Below are 21,806 nucleotides of genomic sequence, written 5' to 3'. Positions count from 1 at the left end.
GTTAAAACACTGGTTTATTGAGTGGTACTCACTAGAAACTATCTCGAAAATTATATGACTTGTGGGTGGGCATTGGAAAGAAAAATAGGGAGAGAGTGAAGGAAGGGGTGACATGCCAAAAGAAATGTACTCATTAACTGCCTTATAAAACTGTAACTCCTCTGTAGATCACCTTTATAGTAACAATAAACCCCCTGATTTATTGTTGTTTAGTATTTTAAAAATAATTTAAATATGATAATTTGCTATGTGCACCTTTGTCTTTAAAATTATCTGTTAACCACTATTTTGTGGGGGAGGGGTAGTAGTGATACTGGGATTTGCAACCGTGCCTCACACTTGCTCAACTTTCTTCATTTTTTTTTTGCGAGTCCTGGGCTTGAGTTCTGGGCCTGGGCACTGTCCTTGGACTAAGGCTAGAGCTCTACCACTTGACTCTTAGCACTACTTCCAGCTTTTTCTATTGTATGTGGTACTGAGGGATCAAACCCAGGTCTTCATGCATGCCAAGCAAGCACTGTACCACTAGGCCAAACTCCCTGCCCCTTTGCTCAGCTTTATTAATTAGCTCTCTACCAACTGAACTGTGTCTACCTCCAGCTTAGGTTTTTGTTGGATATTTTGGAGATGGACTCTTACAAACTTCTCTGCCCAGACTGGCTTCAATCTGTGATCTTCTGAATCTCAGCCTCCTATGTAGCAAGGACTGCAGGCATGAGACACTGTTGCTCAGCCACTTTTATTTAGAGATGCTAGTAATGAGCTTGACCACTGAGTTATTTAGTCTAATTCCAGTAATGTGGTAATAAAATTCTATAGTGGTATTGGCTTTCAGCTAAGCATGAATTTGAGTGACCAAATAAATTTAGGATGAGGCAAAAGATGGTTGAAAATTCTCCAAAAATGTTTTTCTAAGGGATTTGACTCCTGTTCTTTAATTAAATTGTTGCTAGGAATTGTACTCTAATTCAATTTCATTTATTTTTTCATAAAAGTACATTTTATATGAAGTAAAGTAGAATGTACTTGCAATCTAAGGACATAGAAAGAAATTTGAGGTCATCCTGAGATACATAGCAAGACTGTGTCTCCAAAAATACTTGATCTGTTGATACATAAATATTTAGAAGTGACAATCTGAGTATTTGTTAATGTATATTTTAGTTTTCCTTTTACTCACTTGGCACTCTTAGAAGCCTTACTGGACAGAACCTCCTGGGGTTGATAGGGCCTGGGGACTATCCTGACATTTTTTTTTCCTCGAGGCAAATGTTCTACCCACTTGAGCCACAGTCCCACTTCTGGCTTGTTGGTGTTTTATTAGAGGTAAGAGTCTCACCAACTTTCTTGCCTACTCTGGATTTGAATCACAGTCCTTGATCTCAGCCTCCTGGGTAGCAAGGATCACAGAAATGACCCATGGGTGCCAAGCCTTGCAATTTGTTTTTAAAACTTTCATTTGCCTTAAGAATCTTACCTTTCACAAAATATACTTCGAAATTTCTATACGGTTATGGTGTGGAGTTTGGACCTTTTCTTGGTGGGGAGGAATTTCAACTCAGGACCTCATGCTTGTTCAGCAGTGCTCTATCATTTGAGGCAACTTACTCACCACATCCTCACTTCCCCTTTTCTAGAATTTCACAGTCTTTAGTGCCCGGCTGGCTTTGAACCGTGATCCTCAGCTCTCAGCCTCCTAAGTAGCCAGGATTATAGGAGTGAGCTACCCCTCCCAGATCCCCATTCATTTTCTCTCCATCTCACAAATTATATAGCTGGGCCTTTTGCTGGTTATTTTAGAGATGGATTCTCCAGGACTTTTCTGCCAAACTTGCCCTGAGCTACAGTCTTCCAGATGTGAAGCTCTCATGTGGCTAGGATTTCAAGTGTGAGCTTCTAGCACTCAGCTCATGGAAGGTAGTTAGTACTAATTTCAGGCTTATGCCTACAATTTTAGGAATATGAGATTTAAGAACTATGGTTTGAAGCCAGCCCATGCAAGAAAGTCTGTGAGATACAATGAGAGAGAGGATGCACATATGGAAACAGAAGAGGGAGTATATTATAGATTTTTGGAATCTCCAAACAATAGGTACAGAATTTATCTCCAAACAGGCGTCATGGGTAACTGAGGAAATTTAAAGACATTTCCACTATTATACAATGTAAGTATATTCATAATTTTCATTTCTTTTCTTTTAAGAAGTGTCCAAAGTACTGGCACAAAAACAGGCCTAAAGACCAATGGAATAGAACTGAAGACCCAGATATTAAACCACAGACCTATGGCCACCTAATCCTTGACAAGGGAGCCAAAAAACAGAATGGAAGAAAGACAGCCTCTTCAACAAGTGGTGCTGGCAGAACTGGTTAAGCACCTGCAGAAAACTAAAGTTGGATCCTTCGTTGTCACCCTGCTCTAGAATTAACTCCAAATGGATCAAAGACCTCGAGGTAAAACCCGACACACTGAAAACTTTACAAGAAGGAATAGGGGATATACTAGGCCTCCTTGGCACAGGTCAAAACTTTCTTAATAAGGACCAAGAATCACAATAAATCAGAGAAAGGCTGGATAAGTGTCACTGCATTAAACTGCAGAGCTTTTGTATGGCAAAGGACATAGCTAGTAAATTAATTAGGAAGCCTACAGAATGGGAGAAGACCTTCACCAACCATACAATGGACAAAGGCCTCATATCTAAAATATATCAACAGCCCAAAAAATTGAATCAATCCAAAACTAATCTCCAAAGAAACAACTATCCCATTAAAAGATGGGCCAAAGACTTCAAGAGAGTCTTCTCTGAAGAAGAAATAAAAATGCTCAACATCTCTGGTCATCAAAGAAATGCAAATCAAAACAACTCTAAGATTCCACCTCACTCCAGTTAAAATGCCCAGGATCAAGAAATCTAATAACAGCAGATGCTGGAGGGGATGTGGCCAGAAGGGATCACTACTACATTGTTGGTGGGAGTGCAAACTCATTCAACCACTATGGAAAGCAGTATGGCAGTTCCTCAAAAGACTAAACATAGAGCTCCCCTATGACTCAGCAATTCCACTACTAGGCATTTACCCAATTGTCCAGAAACAAGGTCAGACTAAATCCACTAGTACAACGATGTTCATTGCAGCACTATTTACCATAGCAAACATATGGAACCAACCCAGATGTCCCTCAGTTGATGAGTGGATCAACAAGATGTGGTATTTGTACACAATGGAATTCTATGCTGCTGTCAGAAAGAATGATATTGCCCCATTTGTTAGGAAATGGAAAGACTTAGAAAAAATCATATTAAGTGAAGTAAGCCAGACTCAAAGGAACTTAGGCTCAATGGTTTCCCTCATTTGTCATAATCAGCAGAAATCTTGGGTTCTCCTAGCAGAGATTTGCAATAGAGCAAAACCTAGATACAAAAGGCCATACAGTATGATGCTAAATGAAAGGACCTCTAGGATATAGAAACAAAAGCCCTATAATGAGTGATTGTTGTCCTTAATGAACTATGTTATCTCTCATCTCTTTTGCTGTCCCATGGTTATCTCATATTGTTACAGTATCTCACTTTATTATCTGATATATTGGATATATTTGTATTTGGTTATTTGAAATTGGATAGGGAAGGGGGAAAACAAGATGAGGGGTGGGCATGGGGGGAGGGAAATGGGGACCAAGACATGAGAAAGGGTATCAATGTATGTGAAGTAATGCACCTTCTATCTGGCAAATATAATGTAACCCTTCTATTAATTACAATAAAAATATATGGAAGAAAAAAAAGAAGTGTCCAAAGGGATTTTAACTCAACATCTCAGTTTATGAATACAATGCATCTTGATCAATGTCACCCCTTTCATAAAATAAGCTTTTCAAGTAAAACCAGTATAGCCTATGACTTAGAATAAATACACTAACAATTTTTATTTCCTCCTACCCTCTCTACCCTCTCTATCACTTGCAAAGGACTAATGTTCTTCTTTTATTTAGCAAAAGGTTAGACATTCCTACCATTACAGCTTGCCTGAAAGTCATAGCCAAGTAATCAGCAAAGACCTGTATCTCTCAACATTAGCTTATTTTTTTTGAGCACTGTTCTTGAACACATTTTGCTCAAGGCTAGTGCTCTGCTACTTGAGCCACAGCACCACATCCAGTCTTTTCTAAGTATGTGGTTCTGAGGAATCGAACCCAGGGCTTCGTGCACTCTACCACCAGGCCACGCCACTGGCCCTCAACATTTACGTTTTAACAGATCTGCTTTGCAAACATGCAAGTGTGGCTGAATCTTTCCAATCTAAAGAGAAATGGCAATTCGATGGGTGCAAACAATCTCTATATGAGGCTGGAATAGTTTGAGTTACAAACTAGGAAGTTCTAAACTGCTCCACTGTAATACAGCATAATACTGTAATGACTTACTGAAGATGGTTGAATTTGTAACACATAAAATATATAATATTATAGGGCTGGGGGAGTTTGGCCTAGTGGTAGAGTGCTTGCCTAGCATGCATGAAGACCCAGGTTTGATTCCTCTATACCACATACATAGAAAAAAGCTGGGAGTAGTTCTGTGGCTCAAGTGGTAATAGGTTTGAAGGTACTGTTTTTTAAAAATTTGAACAATAAAGTAATACATCTACCAAAAAACGTTAAAGCTGTAATACAGAAAAAAGAATGCCACCTTGCATTAATGCTATCTTGTCTGTCTCAAGTGCTATATTTTGTGGCAATGCAAGTCAAGTAACTTCTTAAAAGAAATCTTAGGGGCCGGGAGTTTGGCCTAGTGGTAGAGTGCTTGCCTAGCATGCACGAAGACCCGAGTTCAATTCCTTGGTACCACATATATAGAAAAAAAGCCAGAAGTGGTGCTTTGGCTCAAGCTCTAGCCTTGAGAAAGCCCAAGGACAGTGCTCAGACTCTGAGCTCAAACCCAGGACTGGCAAGAAAAAAAAAGAAATCTTAATCTATTGGAAGGGAAATTCATATTTTCGATCTCGTTCTTACAACAACATAAATATATGCAGATGAGATCAGCACCAGTTCACTGATGTTTTCCCTTTGCTATCCCCAGGAATTTATGTCAATTTAGCTTCTAAAGAGGTTTACATGAGTGTACATTCATATAAAAGAGCTAGCACTTAATCCCCCAGCCTGTTTATGATAATACATACCCTCAGGAGAAGGACGTCTTTGTTTCCTGGATCTTGGAGTCGTACAACATATGGTCTGACAGATTTTAAGCTCCAAATATCTATTTTTAGACATGATGGGTCTTTACTTCTTATCTTTTAATAAAAGAAAGTATTTGTTAAACCGATACTTGCTTTGACAATAGCTAGAAAGCAACTGGCTTTGTCGGTTTAGAATGTTCAGTGAGATGAATAATTGAGACTGTAGGAGTAAAATATCTAGAGAAGAAATTTAAGTAGGGATTTAGATAATGCAGGCACTTAACTAAATGATCTTAGGATACCTGATTCACAATGGTTAATTTAAATATATACTAAAAATACATGCAGATCAGAAATCATGATTATGACATTCTCAAAGGCAATTCAGAGCACATTCTTCCTGCATAATAGAAAAAATGTATTATGTGCTTTAAAACACTTGACTTCTTTTTTTTAAATTGTCTCCTGCTAACATTCACAGACATCACATTGCCGTGTCAAAATAGAGAACAGGATCGAGCTTAGGGTTATATTTACTGTCAGGAAAAAAGAATATATTTCAGAATATTCTTTTATTTTTTTTGTGTGTGGGGAGGGATCAAAGTTAGGAATTGAAGTCAGGATGTCTCTGCCACTTGAGCCATGCAGCCCCTTAATTTTAGTTTTATTTTTTTCAGTGAGGGTTTCATTTTTGGGAGTAAAAGTTCTCTTGCTTTTGCCCTCTGAGTATTTTGGATGCCTAGTGTATACCATCATACTCAGCCATCAAGTGCTTTCTTCTTTCTTTCTTTTTTTTTTCTTTTCTTTCTTTCTTTCTTTTTGTGCAAGTACTGGGGCTTGAACTCAGGGTCTGGGCACTATTATTTAGCTTTTTTTACTCAAGGCTACTGCTCTATTACTTGAGCCAAGCACTACTTCTGGCTTTTTTTCTGGTTAACTGGAGATAAGACTTTCCTGGCCAGGGCTGGCTTTGAACTGTGAGTCTCAGATTTCTTCCTTCATAGTAACTAGGATTTTATAGACATGAGCCATCTGTTCCTAGCAAGAAGTTGTCTAGTTATTTTTTTTCCTTGAAAGATAAATTTTAATATACAGAATAAAATCCAGGAAGTTTTCACTTTTTCATTATTTTCACTTTCCCCAAAATTTTCAATACATGAATATTTCTGAATCTGACCAATAGAGTGTGTATTTTGGTCCAATACATTATTAAATGATCAAGTCTGGCTTGATTATTAGAAATCATGTCAGTTAACAGAATTTACTTTGAAAATCTGTTGCCTTTATAGATAATGGATTTCCAATTTTTTCTTGGCTAAAAGTTTAGTCAACTTTAGCTTCAGAACCAGATTCAAATTAAAATTTATTTTTTTTAAGCAACTGGTTCTCATTTTAGGCTTAAACTAGGCAAATTATTTATTGAAGATTATACAAAAACTCCACAATAAATAATGAAAAGAGTATGCAAAATTATTAGGCTCTGTTTGCAATACAGAAAAATACATGTCAGTTTTGGACCAAAATAATTCCATTGAAATACAAAAAGTGATACGGAAGAATGGAAAGATTTTCTGTGACTGCTTATGGTAGCCAGCCAACAAACCAACAACCATTAGCTATTTTGGAAAGTGAAGGTGGGTTTGAATTTGCAGATAAAGAATATCTTCTGTAGTTTAAAAAAATATAAACTCTGGGGCCGGGAGTTTGGCCTAGTGGTTAAAGTGCTTGCCTAGCATGCACGAAGACCCGGGTTCGATTCCTTGGTACCACATACATAGAAAAAAGCCAGAAGTGGTGCTGAGGCTCAAGTGGTAGAGCTCTAGCCTTGAGAAAGTCCAAGGACAGTGCTCAGGCCCTGAGCTCAAGCCCAGGACTGGCAAAAAAAAAAATATATATATATATGTATATATATATAAACTCTAAAAAAGCCTGTGAATCATATACAAAAGCAGCTGTTTTGAGACCAAAGTTGAAAACCAGAAATCATGTTAGCACCACCAGCAAGCATAGGATTCTCTGACTCTCTTTTGTTTTGTGCAGAACTGCAGATCCGAGTGTAGTCCACAATGTTTATGGTTATAACAAATGGCCTTGTGTACAGGGTTCCTGTAGAGTAGTAGTCTTAAGCCCTATGAGGCACCAAGGTTACAAAGGCTAGGTAGGAAACAATCCAGATCACAAGTTCCGACGGTATCATAAATCTCTTGTTGCCTTATCAACTTTTTGCTGGTAGTCCTCCAATGTGACAAGTATTTTCTGGGACAGCGCGATGTTGTGAGTGTTGGCACTGTTTTCTCCCATCGCATGGAGAAGCTGATCAATTGAGGAGTATGTGAGCCACACCAGTGGGGCTGTTGCAGACAGTGGAAACTCAATTCCAAAGTACTGATGTCCTTTTCCTAACACAGCATCCACATATTCTGAGACCAAATCCACAGCTTCTTCTAAAAGGTCATAGTTCAGATAAAGCCGAAGCAACTCAGCAGCATCAACTATCTTGTAACTGTTTACAAGCCAATTAGGCAGAGGCACTCCATAGGACAAAAGCTTGTTGATTAGTAGTGATGACCGAGGAGAGCTGATTGGCTGCAAGCCAGGCCCAGGCTTCTGCTTGAGTGGCCTCTCCTCCCAACTGCAACTTGATACATTTGAAAGCAAGCCCCTCAAAGACTGGAGTTAAAGGAAGCTTGAAAGTCTGACAGAGTGATATGGCAGTGTCGAAGAGGCCAGCCTGAACCAAGAGAGTAACCATCTCCTCGGCTGATGAACTTCCTGCAATTGCAACTGCTGATGGAGCATGCTGCGCCAAAGTGAGGCGAATTCGAGCCAAGGAACGTTCTTTCTCTAGGTCTTCTAGCTCCAGGATTTCAATTTGCCGATTGGTTGGGGCAGCTGTGCATTCTCCATCGTGATTCCTCTTAGGGGATGTTCCAGGACGATCATACACTGCTCCAGATGCCCGCTGTACAATCCATGCATATTCTGGACAAATAAGCCGTAAGCAATTAATAGCCGCCAAATAACAGTTGCCTTGTTTCTCTAGTCCTCGAAGAGTTCGAACCTCTCTGCAAAGACGCATTCCATACTCGTACATCACTGTGCCAGCTTTCCGGTAATTGTGGCGATAAATATGGAAGGCATAGAGAAGTTCATAGTAATTGTGTGTCATAAGGTCCACAGCTCTGGCCCTTGACTCAATTATCCCCACAACCTCATTATGAAGATTCACATAGGGGAACTCTACAAGATCCTGTAGCTGTGAACATTCACAAAGAATTACCACCAGCTGCCGTAAACAATATAACTGCCTGCTGGAATCAGGAATCTGAGTTAAGGCCTCATATGCTTTGCTATTGTGACCTAAATCCAAATGATGTTTGAAAATGCATGTCCTTAAAGTAGCCTGGCTTTTCCAGTCATCACCTGCATCAGTTATTGCTGATGTAGCCAACTGTATAACCAGTTCAGGTAAGCCAACAACATCAAGTAGGCGTAAAAGCTTATCATAATACTGCAGTCTGGGGATAGACACAATCTCCCCATCCTCTGAACAGATCAAGCGATCTAAAAATTCCTCTTTGCCCACTTCAGATGCTGCCTGGCAGAAACTTTCCAGAACCTTCTGTCCTTCTCCAGTAACTAGGTAACATCGGCCCAGCATAAATCGACAGGAACCAACGGTTGACTTGACACCAAGGGTGTAGCAGTTGAATACAATCCTGTAACTGTACATACTGGCAATTTCCCATCAAACATTCTAGAAAGAGACAACCAGGATTGCTAGGCCATAAAAGTTGCAGTAAGTAATTGGTAATTGTAGAAATCATTTCAGGCCAATTCAATCCAGTTTGGCTCAGAGGTGCCTTTGGCTGAGAGAAGAGATATGCTATAATGTGTTTTCTTGCAACTTCTTGGAAGAATAACTCCAAAATTGTCTGAGGGCTAGAAACTAACTTATTTGCCATTAAAGCACCAGAGTCTGGGGCTGGGAGTTTGGCCTAGTGGTTAAAGTGCTTGCCTAGCATGCACGAAGACCCGGGTTCGATTCCTCAGTACCACATACATAGAAAAAGCCAGAAATGGTGCGATGGCCCAGAGTAGAGCTCTAGCCTTGAGGAAAGCCCAAGGACAGTGCTCAGGCCCTGAGCTCAAGCCCAGGACTGGCAAAAAAAAAGGCACCAGAGTCTGTTAGTTCCAGCACTGATAAATGTTGGAGATTAGAGTCTAGTGTATCAACTGGAACATCAGTAGCCAAGGACTGACTAGCCCATTTAAAGAGGTGATAAGAGCAAGGGAGCTGGTCGATGTAGCAGGTCTTGTTGAGCCTGGAAGAGCTGACCAGCTCCCAGAATTGCTGCATCTCCTATCCTCATTAAGAGCTGCTGCAAGATCAGGAGGTCTCGGCAGATCAGGAAGCGGGTACTGGTAATTTTATACACGCCTTTGTAGACAATGTGCCCTGCTGTGTTACTACCATACAGCTGGGAAACATTCATATGAACATTCAAAGGCTGGGCTGGGTTGAATCCCTTTTCCATTTCTACTTCTGTTTCAGAATCCATTTCTCGTATAAGGAGTCCAATGGCATGGACTGGGTTCTGAATCTCTGGCAGTTTACTACAGATATCTTCCATCACATTTTCGACATCAATAGTGATCAGATCTTCCAGAATCCGTTCGGCAGACTTTTCTGGAGACTGTAGGTTGTAACAACTCACTTCCATCAGAGCTGACATGTCTTTAATGATTCTTTAATCATTACTGATAGTTACAGATTCTTTACTGAGCCGAAGACATTTTATAAGACAGATGACATCCCGAGCAACATCCAAATCATCAGAAATGCTTGTCTCATCCTCGGTCAGAAGATTCTCGTCAGGTAGGAGATATAAATGATCCACTAAGGAGGAGGGCACCAGGAAAGACAGGTATCCTTTTTTCAGGAGGCACATCATGTTTGTGTGGGGGTTCAAATGCAGGGCAAGGGGATGGGAGAAGGTTTCCTGATACTGAATGCAACAGGCATAGAACTTGCTCCAGAATTCCTTTTGTAAACTTCGAAACTCCTCTTGGGCGAACTCATATTCTGTCACACTTCCTTGGAGCTCACTTTCAACAGCTAAAGTAACTTCCTTCTTTAGTTCATTCCAGAAAAGATCCAGATTTCTCTCAGTTGGTCTGCAGAAAATCTGTAAAGCTTTACATAAAGCCGCATTTATGAACCATCCTGGTATAAAAAGATTCCTCAAGTACCTCTCTCTTGGGTCTTGGTCATCTCTGATGACAGTATCTTCTTCTGGCAGAGACTGTATAAAGACTGGATTCCACTGACCTGCAACATTATGTTCAAAGTTGATGTATTTCACAACTGTTTGGTTCTCAGCATCATGCCATAGGGCCCAGATATCCGTGGAAGGTAAGGCAAAATCAACCAAGGTCTCCTGTTTCTGGTGATGGAGAACAACTTGCCGCTTTCCACATAGTAGAAACCTCTCGCGCTCTCGCTGAATTTCCCCACACGGGGCGGTGCGTCTGTCTAGTTATTTTTAAATGAGACTTGTATTTGAAAGTGAATAAGTTTCTCAATAAGTTTTTAGATTGCCTCTTTAGGTTACCATAATAAATAAGTACAAAGGATGCTGCGTTTTGAAAGTCATGTTGGCACTGGTGGAAATCATATACAGCAGTTTCTGCTGAGCCCAAGAAGAGTATGTCATTGTATCTCATTAATAACTGGAAAGTTGTCAGTCTTATCAACAGCAAGAGAAATGCCATGAAAATATCCTTTCAGGGTACCACTCTGACATTGGAAAAGTGGATTTTTTCATTAAGGTGCTACCGAGTATGGTTCTACCTACATTCAGATAGTCTTCAATCTACGGTTAGATTGAGTTTCAATATGTTGGCTGTTACTTAGAGTACAGTTTCCATTTAAACCCATGTTATAGATGGTACAAAGGTTCAGAGAAGAGGAAAGTAAAATCTTGTTTAAAAAAGTGAGGAAAAAACAAATTATGCAAAACAACAAATTTCTGAAGAAAAGGTTTTATGATTAAATAAAAAGAATATATATTTCATAGGAAGTTCAAAGTGTTTACTAAGACTTCTACAGTTGTTCTTTTTTCCATGTCAAAATTGTGCTTTTAAAAATATATAGCCTTGGCCCGGGAGTTTGGCCTAGTGGTAGAGTGCTTGCCTAGCATGCATGAAGGCTCAGGTTCGATTCCTCGGTTCCACATACATAGAAAAAAGCTGGAGGTGGTGCTGAGGCTCAAGTGGTAGAGCTCTAGCCTTGAGAAAAGTCCAAGGACAGTGCTCAGGCCCTGAGCTCAAGCCCAGGACTAGACAAAAAGAATATGAAGCCTTGTTTGGCATCATTGGCTTATGTGTGTAATCCTAGGTATTTGAGCAAGGCTAAGATTGAGAGGATCTCAGAAGTATTCTCGAGATCTTTCTGAATAAGGATCTGGATACAGCACTACATGTCACTGTATGTTTTTAATGTACTGTGCGAAGTCATTTCATTTTTCTTTTCTTTAAATTCTGTCATCATTTAGTTTTTGGTATTCTGTATCTTGTATGCATGTTTGTCTGATTCAGGGAAAGAAGGGGAATAACAAAAAGGTGAGGCAAAGGACAAAGTGTGGACCAATGTAGCAGTGATACTCACAAGACACTGTTGGAAATGAACTTTACAACTTAGCAGGAGGAGGGAAAGTAGGAGAAAAATGAGAGAGGGACACCAATGTTAGACAAGAAATGTACTAATTACCTCACATATACAATGGTAACCCCCCTGTATATCACCTTTACAACCAAATTAAATTACATTTACAAATTCTCAGCCTTTAGATACATTTAATACAATAGAAAGGTAAGGTTATAATTATGTCAATAGTGCATTAGCTTATTGCAGACATTGACAGATTATGGCCAGTTTTTACATTTTTAAAGGACCGTTAAAAGTTTTTTTTTTTAAAGAGGAAAACTAGTTATGTAGCACAGGCCTCAAGTTTAAAATGTATCTGGCCCTTTGTAGAAAAAAAGTACCCACTTTTGGTCTAGTGTCTTTCCTTTCAAATACATTTGCAATTTAAAAATCACCATTTTATAAAAATCAAGGAATAAATCTTTAAGCTGGAATTTCAAAACACAATGGAAATAAGAAAGAAGATGGTTTTAGACAAGGAATATTTTATTTCATCTTGTAGATATTTGCTTCTTTTCTCTTTTCTTAGATTTCCTTACCAATCATTAAGAATCATTTCATGGCAACTGAGATTGAAGTCATGGTATAATGGGATCAAACAATCCCAGTGGTATTTATACTTGTGTTGACTGAAATCTTGGTTTTTTTGCAGATGACAGTCCTGAGGTTTGGATCCAAGGTTCGGAGCCTGCTAGGCAGATAGTCTACTGTTGAACTACATCACTAATCCTTTTAAATTCAATCATCACTACAACCACCACTACCATCACCATCATCATCATTGTCCCCATCATCATCCTCATTATTGGCAGTGATATGGCTTGACTCAAGGCCTCATACTTGCTTAGCTTGCCTTCTCATCTGGCACTCTGCTACTTGAACCATGCCTTTGTACTGGTTAATCTGGAAATGGAGTCTTGCAGAGTTTTCTGCCAAACTTGGATTTGAACTGCTATCCTCCAAATCTCAGCCTCCGGAGTAGCTAGGATTTCAGGCATAAGTCACCAGTGCCTGGTTAGCTTTCGTTATTATTACAATAGGATTTATAGGTTAGGTCTGGGTCAGCCTGGATTGCAATCCTCCTATTTACACTTCCTTCATGATTGGGTTCCTTCTACAATGAATAGCTTTTTGTGTTGAATAAGAGTCTTATGAACTTTTTGACTAGGTTAGTCTCAAAATGAGCTCCTTCTAATCTCAACCTCCAGAGTAGTTACCATTACAGGTATGAATAACTTCCACTACCACCACCACCAACTCCTCCTCCTCTTCCTCCTTCCTCCCCCCTTTTCCTCCTTCTCCCTCCCCAAAAAACTCTTGTGCCTGCTGATTCTCCAACTAGAGTGCTCAACTGAGAGTCTGAACTTCTGAAGGGAGAATGAGTTAGGCAGGCACATTAGGCATGGTAGAATCATCTTCAGGCATAAGAGTAGAGGACTTGGGGGAGGGAAATGGGGACAAAAATATGAGAAGGGGTATCAATGTTTGTGAAGAAATGCACCTTCTATCTGGCAAATATAATGTAACTCTTCTATTAATTACAATAAAAAATAGTAGAGGACTGGCTGTGAGTTTGGCCTAGTGGTAGAGTGCTTGCCCAGCATGTATGAAGACCTGGGTTTGATTTTTCAGTACCATATACATAGAAAAAGCCAGAAATGGTGCTGTGGCTCAGGTGGTAGAGAAAGCCCAAGGACAGCACTCAGGCCCTGAGTTCAAGCCCCAGGACTGGCAAAAAAACCACACAAGAGTAAAAGAACTTCTCAGTGGAGTATAGATTTGAACTAGTTTTAGCCTGGCTCTGGAATGTTTAAGTCCAGTTTGGGGAAAGAAAATCTTGAGTCTTTAATTTTCTTTGGCTTAATCTTTTCTTTCCTTTTTTTCCCTGTGCCAGTACTGGGGCTTGAACTCAGGACATAGGTGATATCTTTGAGTCCTCCCCCCTCCCACCCATTCTTCAGGGATTAGGCACTGTACTTTAACTTTTTCAAAGCTAGTGCTCTATCACAGCACCATTTTTGGCCTTGAACCCAGGGTGTTGTGCATGTTAGGCAAGTACTCTACCACTAGGCCACATTCCCCACCCATAGGTTTAATGTTTTTCCTCAAGGCTAGTATTCTACCATTTTAGGCACAGCTCAACTTCTGATTTTTGGTAATTAGAGATGAGGGTCCCACAAGATTTTCCTGCCCAAATTGATGATGAACTGTATTTCTTAGACCTTGGCTGGGTTAACTTTCATATTACTAATAAAACAAAGCAAAACAACAAATTCCAATCAGTTGGGTACCAGCAGCCCATGCCTGTAATCCTAGGTACTCAGGGGGCTGAGACTTAGAGGATAGCAGGTTGAAGTCAGCCCAAGCAGAAAAATCCACAAGCTTCCATATCCAAATTAGCTAGCAAAAAACCTGGCCAGTGGCATGGCTCAAGTGACAGTGTCAGCAAAGGAAGAAAATCAAGCAAGCATGAGGCCCTGAGTTAAAGTGCCAGTACCAATTTCCTCCACTCATATTGCTGGAAAAAAAAAAAAAAACAAAACAACAAACCTTAGGGGATACACATAATAAATCTACAAAGTATGGGATAGAAATTACAGATGACTTAGAGCTCCAGGAAGTGTAAGTGCTCTTACTGGCCTCTACTTGGATATTCCATATTCTTATGTGTAAAATGAGAAGATTGGGGCTCCATGAACTGAAAAGTCTTCTTCAACTTTGCAATTTAATAATTCCTAAAAACACCGGATTTTAGTGTTTCACATTCTTGTTGTAAAACAGTTGTTACACATCAATTTATACACTGAGCTCAAACAAATCATAATTTTTCAGTTTTTTACACCTGGAGGAATTGCCGTGAATAGTTTCACTTACTAGGTTCTTTGATAATTAGACATTTAAATTCCCCAAGGCAAAGTTTTTAGTATTAACCAAGCAACAAATCCAGAAACTTGTCAACCACAAATCACGTAGGGGTAAAAATGAGGAGAAAAAGGAATTGTTTCCTTGCTACAGAGAAGGCACCAAGAACGAAGTCTGGGCCCTCGCAGGCCAGCCCTGACAGCGGTCTTCCGTCGCCCTCTGCTGGCCGCCTCGAGTCGTACCACTGAGGACGGGACTGCGGGCGCCTGGGCGGGGCGCAGAGCCGATGACGTCACTCCCGCGCGCTGCCCGGGACAGGACGTTAGTGTTCTTTACTTCCGCCCCCTCGGCCCCTGCTGGGGGAAGGAGAAGCGGATGCGGAGCCCGCAAGTCCTGTGAGCTTTGAACAGTGTGCCATTCAGACTGAGGTTTGAGACTCCCTGTGTGTGCTCCCCCCGCCTCCACCCCGGTGGTTTGTAAGTCTGCAGAGGGAAGGAAGCCGAGTCAGGGAGGGTTGTGGGGCCGGGTGGGGTGGGGAGGGCCCGGTGGTGTGCGAGACCCTGGGTTCTCGTGACCGGCTTCCGAGAACCAAGTTGTGGTTCTGCTACTCCCCTCTCCCTCCATCGTACTTGTCCATCCTCGCAGGGTGACGAAAATACAGTCCCACGGAAGCGTGCCGCGTGGGCAGAAAGTAATCTTCATTTCTGTTAACACCTCCTGACACTATGTCCCTTCCTTTCCTTTTCCTTTTTGTTTTGCCAGTCCTGGGCCTTGAACTCAGGGCCCGAGCCCTGTCCTTGTGTTTTCTGAAGGTGAGAGCTCTACCACACGAGCCACAGCACCACTTCGGGCTTTTTCTGTGTATGTGGTAACAGGGACTCGAACCCTCGTCTTCGTGCCTGCTAGGCACTCGGCCTACCACTAGGCCAAACTCCGGCCCCTCCCCTTTTTGGGGGCGTGTGCAGTTTCTGGAAGCTGCTGCTGTTTTTTTTTTTTTTTTTTTTTCACCTTCAGGCAAATACGGTAACACATATATTGAGGTAAAGCTCTCTGTACTCACCTGCCTTGTCAAAAGATAAGGTGAGTGATGAGTTACAAAGAGCAGATATTTTTCCGCGTGCTTGTGGCATTTGAACATTAGACCTTAAGACAATGCTTTAGGTTAATGTACAAAAGTAACTCTGAGAGGTAGAGTGAAGTCATTACTGAGTAGTTAATATTTTTGAAAATTATGGGTTCAGGAAGTTGAACTGACATTTACATTAAGCTATTCATTTTTGTGACAGTGTAGGACTGGTTTCAGTGGTGATTAGCTGAAAACATTTTTTAAATGGGTGAATGCAGTCTTAGACCTACCTATTTGTTCACATTTTTTTGTAAATGTTTTTTAAAATAAGTATTTGTTAAAAAATTGAAGTGTATTTAATATGGGACCTTGAACTATCAATAGGCACTTTCTTTGTGAAAGAAAATTCAGCTTAAACAAAGGCAAGGGTATGGAATGGGCAAGGGTGATCAGGACCAGAGGTTTGTTTTGTTTTTGTTTTTGAGCCTTCTTCCATTGTAGCCCAGGCTGTCTTAAATTTGTGATCCTCCCCAGGGCTGAGAATACAAGTGTGCTCCACTGGCTCACTCCCAGAGAGCTGGAGACATGATGATGCCAGGTAATGAGGTCAGTATACAAAACAGAAGAAATAACTGAATGAGTAGTTAAAACTTAGTGGTGAGAGTTTTGAATGTCAATCTGAAGGTTTTTCTTTATGGATGATAACTACAGAAGTCTTCATTCAGAAATCGGGATCTAACCACATTGTTTGTACCTACAGTGTGTCAGCAGGTTTGGGTACTCATGTTAGAGAAGCAAATTAAGGCAGTTGGTGTAAGCAAAGACTTGGATTCTGAAGACGTCTGATCATGTGAGAATAACAGAGGAGTGACTGGATTTCAGAGATGCTGAAGAAGCTGAACCTGTATGATATGACTGTTAGGAAAAGGAAAAAAGTGAAGCTTACTTAGATTTTCATCATAAATGATTCTTAAGATAGAGAGAGAGAAAGGGAGAGATAGAAGGAGAGAGTTAAGTAGTATCTTCAAATTTGATTGCACACATTAATTAAAATATTAATAAATACACATATGTATATTTAGTGATTTATACTTGTCAGTTCCATTATGTTGTATGCATGTTATACAATGTATGTAAAAAGTGGAAATATTCAAAGATTAAGACAAGTATAAAGAAAAGTTTTTACTATCTCCCCTTGCCCCCCATATCCTATAGGGTCACTTTATTTTATAAAGCACTGGGCTGATCTCTGACAGTGCTTTCTCTCCTGTTACCCAGTAGAGGTCACCCTTGAACATCTGGAAAAGTACTGGCTCGAGCTATGCGAGGTAATCTTCATTCTTAAGTTAAAAAATTATTTAAAAATTCCACATATTTTAGAAGAGTATGTAGTTTTGCAGAACAGACTAGTAAGCTCAGTAGACGTTAGATCTGTCTCAAAATGTGTTTTATGTAGTTTGAAATTTACTTTGTGAGTGTCATGCATTTGAATTCAAATGTTACTTGACTCTGCACTTCTAGAATCTTTTCCCATTCACTTGGGAATCTGTAGACTGAACCACAGGAATTTCCTTAGCATTCCTAGGAACATTTTTAAAATTGGAGTAATTGAAAGGATAAGCACAAAGAGGCTTTCTTTGAAATTGACACTGAAAGCAGTATCTTAAAACCAAAAATGTTTCTGGTATATTGAAACTGTTTATCTCTTATTTTCTAGTTCATGTCTAATTAAGAGATGGGGCAAAAGAGAATACCTCCTCTGAGTAAGAACCCATTGTAGGTAAATAGTAAAGAATTAAGCTTTTTTTTTCTTTAACAGATATGCATTCTGAAAAAGAATATAAGTATTTAAAAATTATATATTGAGCCAAGCACTGGTAGCTCATGCCTGTAATCCTAGATAATAAGGAGGCTGAGATCTGACAGTTGTTCAAAGCCAACTTGAGTGGGAAAGTTGTGAGGTTATTGTTCCCATTAAGCCACCAGAAAAGTGAGAAGCAGAATTGTGGCTCAGGCGATTGAACACTATCCTTGTGTGAAAAAGGTTAAGAATAGTGCCCAGGCCCTGAGTTCAAGTGTATATGTCCATGCATGTGCGCGTACACACACACACACACACACACACACACACACACACACACACACACACACACACCATGTGTTCAAGTGCATATGTCCATGCATGTGCGTGTACACACACACATCATGTGTTGTATGATTCAGACCACAAATCTGATATATGAATATACTCATCATAGTAAGACCTATGATTATAATAATTTAAATTCATATATTTTATATTCATTTGTAAATGATCAGGAAAATAAGTTACTGAAGTCTCCTCAAAATTGGAAGTTGTGTAACAGGTTCATGTGGCCCATGCTGAGTTTGGGTAATAATGGTGATGATATAGTGGAGGATGATCAAAGTAACATGTTAACATTTATGTTAGGAATACTCATAAGGGTTGGAAACTAGGAGGCTATGGGTCAAATAAAAAGGGGGAGGTAAAAGCAGGAAAATTTTGAAGCAGTGATGTTGCCATCTACTTTATACTAAAAGTAGTAGCATCCTGTGTCCTTAGCCAGTGTAAACAGTAGAGAGTAAGAATGTAGTGACTGAATTGTTACCAGTGCGTCAGGAAGGTATTTTCTTAGAGGATAATGTTGCTTATAGGATCATAGTGTCAGTTATATGATATAGGCATTTGTGTGAAATATATTTTATTTTATGCAGCCATCCAAAAGGCTTTGACTTCCATCATGGCATCAAGAAACCTCTGGGATATAAGCAGTAATATTTTTGGTTCAAGATGTTGGATGCTACAATATTCAGCAGAAATCTTCCTCAGGATAGTTTCATTTAGGCCATTTGGTGTGTATTGTGATAATAAGGACAATGAGTCTTTGAAAAACAAGGATCTGCTGAATAACCTACTTACTATGGGAGTTGATATTGACAAGGCAAAGAAGAGACAGCCTGGAGTTTTTAACAGGATGGAAACCAATGAGGGGACTTTGCAGATGTTCCTTCTGTCAAAGGGAGCTAGCAAAGAAGTGATTGCTAGCATCATATCAAGATATCCACGGGCCATAACACGTACTCTTGAAAGTCTTTCAAAACGGTGGGAACTATGGAGAAACATTATGACATCAGACCTTGAAATTATAAATATTTTGCAACGCTCACCTGAATCCTTTTTTCGGTCCAATAACAACATAAAATTAGAGAATAATATAAAGTACCTCTACTCAGTTGGATTGACCCGTGATTGCCTTTGTCGGGTGTTACACTATGCCCCTCGCACTTTCTCCAATACCCCTGATTTGAATAAACAGATTATTGAATTTTTGCAGGCACTGTCTTTGTCCTTGGGTCACAATGATCCCACAGATTTTATCCAGAAGATAATTTCTAAAAATCCTTTCATCTTAATTCAGAGCACCAAGCGGCTGAAAACTAACATTGAATTTTTACAGTCAACTTTAAACCTGGACAACGAGGAACTTTTGCTTCTGATATGTGGTCGAGGAGCTGGCATCCTAGACCTTTCTAGTGACTATGTCAAAAAAAACTACACAAATATAAAAGAAAAGCTGTTGTCTCTTGGATGTACTAATGAAGAGGTGCAGAAATTTGTCATAAGCTATCCAGATGCAATTTTCTTGTCAGATAAAAAGTTTAATGATAAAATAGACTGTCTCATAGAAGAAAAAATTAGTATTTCGCAAATAATCAAAAATGTTAAGATTCTAGACTCCAGTATAAGTACTTTGAAAAGTCGAATCAAAGAATTGGTACATATTGGCTATAACCTGAGTACATCAAACATTCTTCTCCTATCATGGAGTCAAAAAAGATACAAAGATAAATTGAAGAAATTAGGTGGATAAAACACTGCTTGCAGAGTTGAAACAGAGTCTTATAGTGATAAAATTGGAATGTGGGCCTTTCTAAAAGCAGAATTTTGATTTCTTAACCACAGACACATGTATAACAATCCTTCAGATACGTTGTTTTAGAAGTTCATAAAAGGTCATGTTTGGTATGCCTTAAGGGTAGCCCAGTGAGATCACTATCCAACGTCTGACCTACAGAGCTGTAGAAATAATATTGCTTTAAACAGTTTAGTTGTAATAATTTGCTACAGTCACAAGTAGATTAATATGGAAATGGAATTGATGATTAGTTACATTGTAGTCACAAAATAGAACTTCCTTATTATTTCTGTATATCCATCTCTTGTAAAGAGAAATTGTACCTTTAAAAAATGGGCCTACTTTTATGGAGTTGCTAATATGTTTATGAAGTCCTCTACATGTGTGGCTAAAATATGGATGGCAAATAATAAAGTTTAAAACAATATTTTTCCATAATAAATGTACTGTAAAGATGGTGTTCATCATTTCTGTACTTTTACTTCATCTAGTGTAATTTCTCAAAGCGTTACTAAATAATATGAACTCAGATATAAACTTTGAACATATTGACAGTCTAGTCTGATAAACATTGAAAAGATGAATCAAGTTATATGACCTTAATTACTTTAAATTATTTCCAGCGATGTTTATTTTCAAACCCTGTTTTCTATTAGTGATGCCTCTAAAACACTTAATTCTGCATTATTGATAGGAACAAGAACAAATGCCTAGTTTTCTAATGCTGTTTGTATGTTCATTCATATGTGTGTGGTGCAGAAGTTGGAACTTTGGACCTTGCACTTGGGCTGCACCACACCTCTAGCCTTTTTCACAAGTTAACTTTGCATTGGAGGTCCTGATTTCTCTTGCATATTTTTGGATCATTTTTTGGTATCAGGTGCACACCATCACATTCCACTTCCTTTGAGGAGATGAATTATTTTTTTTTGCATTTTTGAGAAAGATTTGTTTACTTTTCAAAGTATACGTATACATTGAGAACATTATATAAATTGTACATAAAACACATAATTCAACAATAATCACATTTTCCTAGAGTAAAAACTTTATACTTTAGCAGCATCAAAATATACATATGTTCAACACACAAAAGAGAACCATTGTGTACTGACATCTAAGTTGGAATTTTTTTACATTATTTGTATCATTTAAAAACTATCAGTTTATCAAAAGTATATTCCCACTTCATGACATTACTGTTTTACGCTATTTAAGTGACTACATAATACAAACAAGTGCATATGAATGTTTTCATTAAGTTTGTATTTTTTAACTTTAATAGCTACATTTTAGATTAAATACCTGTGTGTGAAGTATTGTCACACATAATGACTAATTGGTAAAATCTAAAGACATTTCTGTCTCTCCAAAAGAGTAGGACCAATGCTAGGCTATAGTTATTCTGGTAAGTATAGCATTAAAAAGTGAAAACACCTCATAAGATATTCTGAATTTGAGAAAAGAAATATATCTCATGAGATGAATTCTTTTTTTTTTTTTGCTGGTGTGGGGCTTGAACTCTGAGCCTGGCACTGTCCCTGAGCTCTTTAGCTCAAGGCTAGCTCTCTACCACTTGAGCCACACTGCCACTTCTGGTTTTCTGGTGGTTAATTGGAAATAAAGAGTCTCAGGGACTTTAGTGCCCAGGCTGACTTTGAACCGAGATCGTCAGATCTCAGGTTCCTGAGTAGCTAGGATTATAGGCGTGAGCCACTGGCACCCAGTTGAGTTGAGCGGTTAAAGTTACATTTGCCAGGTGCATTACTTCTCACACATTGATACCTCTTCTCATGTTTTTATCCTCATTTCCCTCTCTATACCCCCTCCAGTGAGTTGAATTCTTAAGGGCTTTCCTGCCTGAGCTGTTCTGATTCTTTCATGTAGCTTGGGATAACAGGTGTGTCCTATGAAGTTCACCTATGAGTTCAGAAGAGGTCTTAAACTTTTTGCCCAGGCTGACCTTGAACTTTGATACTTATTTTAAATAATCTCTTAATTAGTTGTACAAAGGTATTGCATTCAATAATTTCTAATACAGTGAAGTTGA

The 21,806-nt window shown here is 39.2% G+C and overlaps 2 protein-coding genes across 16 annotated transcripts; one reads left to right on the top strand and one right to left on the bottom strand.

Moving 5' to 3' along the window:
• Positions 1-7,356: 7,356 nt before the first annotated feature.
• LOC150063353 (nuclear pore complex protein Nup160-like) lies at positions 7,357-15,376 on the bottom strand. Its single transcript, XM_090332227.1, is given in 7 exon segments — positions 7,357-7,738; positions 7,740-8,860; positions 8,862-9,160; positions 9,361-9,470; positions 9,472-10,717; positions 14,953-15,234; positions 15,328-15,376. Coding segments are annotated over 7 exon segments (3,489 nt in total).
• Mterf1 (mitochondrial transcription termination factor 1) lies at positions 15,076-20,229 on the top strand. Of its 15 annotated transcripts, none has more exons than XM_090333080.1 (5): positions 15,076-15,180; positions 16,353-16,416; positions 17,100-17,146; positions 17,536-17,598; positions 18,555-20,229. In XM_090333080.1, exon 5 carries the CDS (start codon positions 18,581-18,583, stop codon positions 19,709-19,711), a length of 1,131 nt encoding a protein of 376 aa, XP_090189206.1. In that variant the 5' UTR covers positions 15,076-15,180; positions 16,353-16,416; positions 17,100-17,146; positions 17,536-17,598; positions 18,555-18,580; the 3' UTR covers positions 19,712-20,229. The 15 variants fall into 15 exon arrangements, with proteins under 15 accessions (XP_090189206.1, XP_090189207.1, XP_090189203.1 ...); XM_090333081.1 differs by having other exon boundaries at positions 17,097-17,146; XM_090333077.1 differs by having other exon boundaries at positions 16,353-16,424.
• The last annotated feature ends 1,577 nt before the right edge of the window (positions 20,230-21,806 follow it).

The sequence above is a fragment of the Megascapheus bottae genome, chromosome 5 (genome assembly GCF_031878675.1).
Source record: "Megascapheus bottae isolate mThoBot1 chromosome 5, mThoBot2.hap1, whole genome shotgun sequence".
In the NCBI taxonomy this organism is placed as follows: Eukaryota; Metazoa; Chordata; class Mammalia; order Rodentia; family Geomyidae; genus Megascapheus; species Megascapheus bottae.
This window is presented reverse-complemented; position numbering and strand designations above follow the sequence as displayed.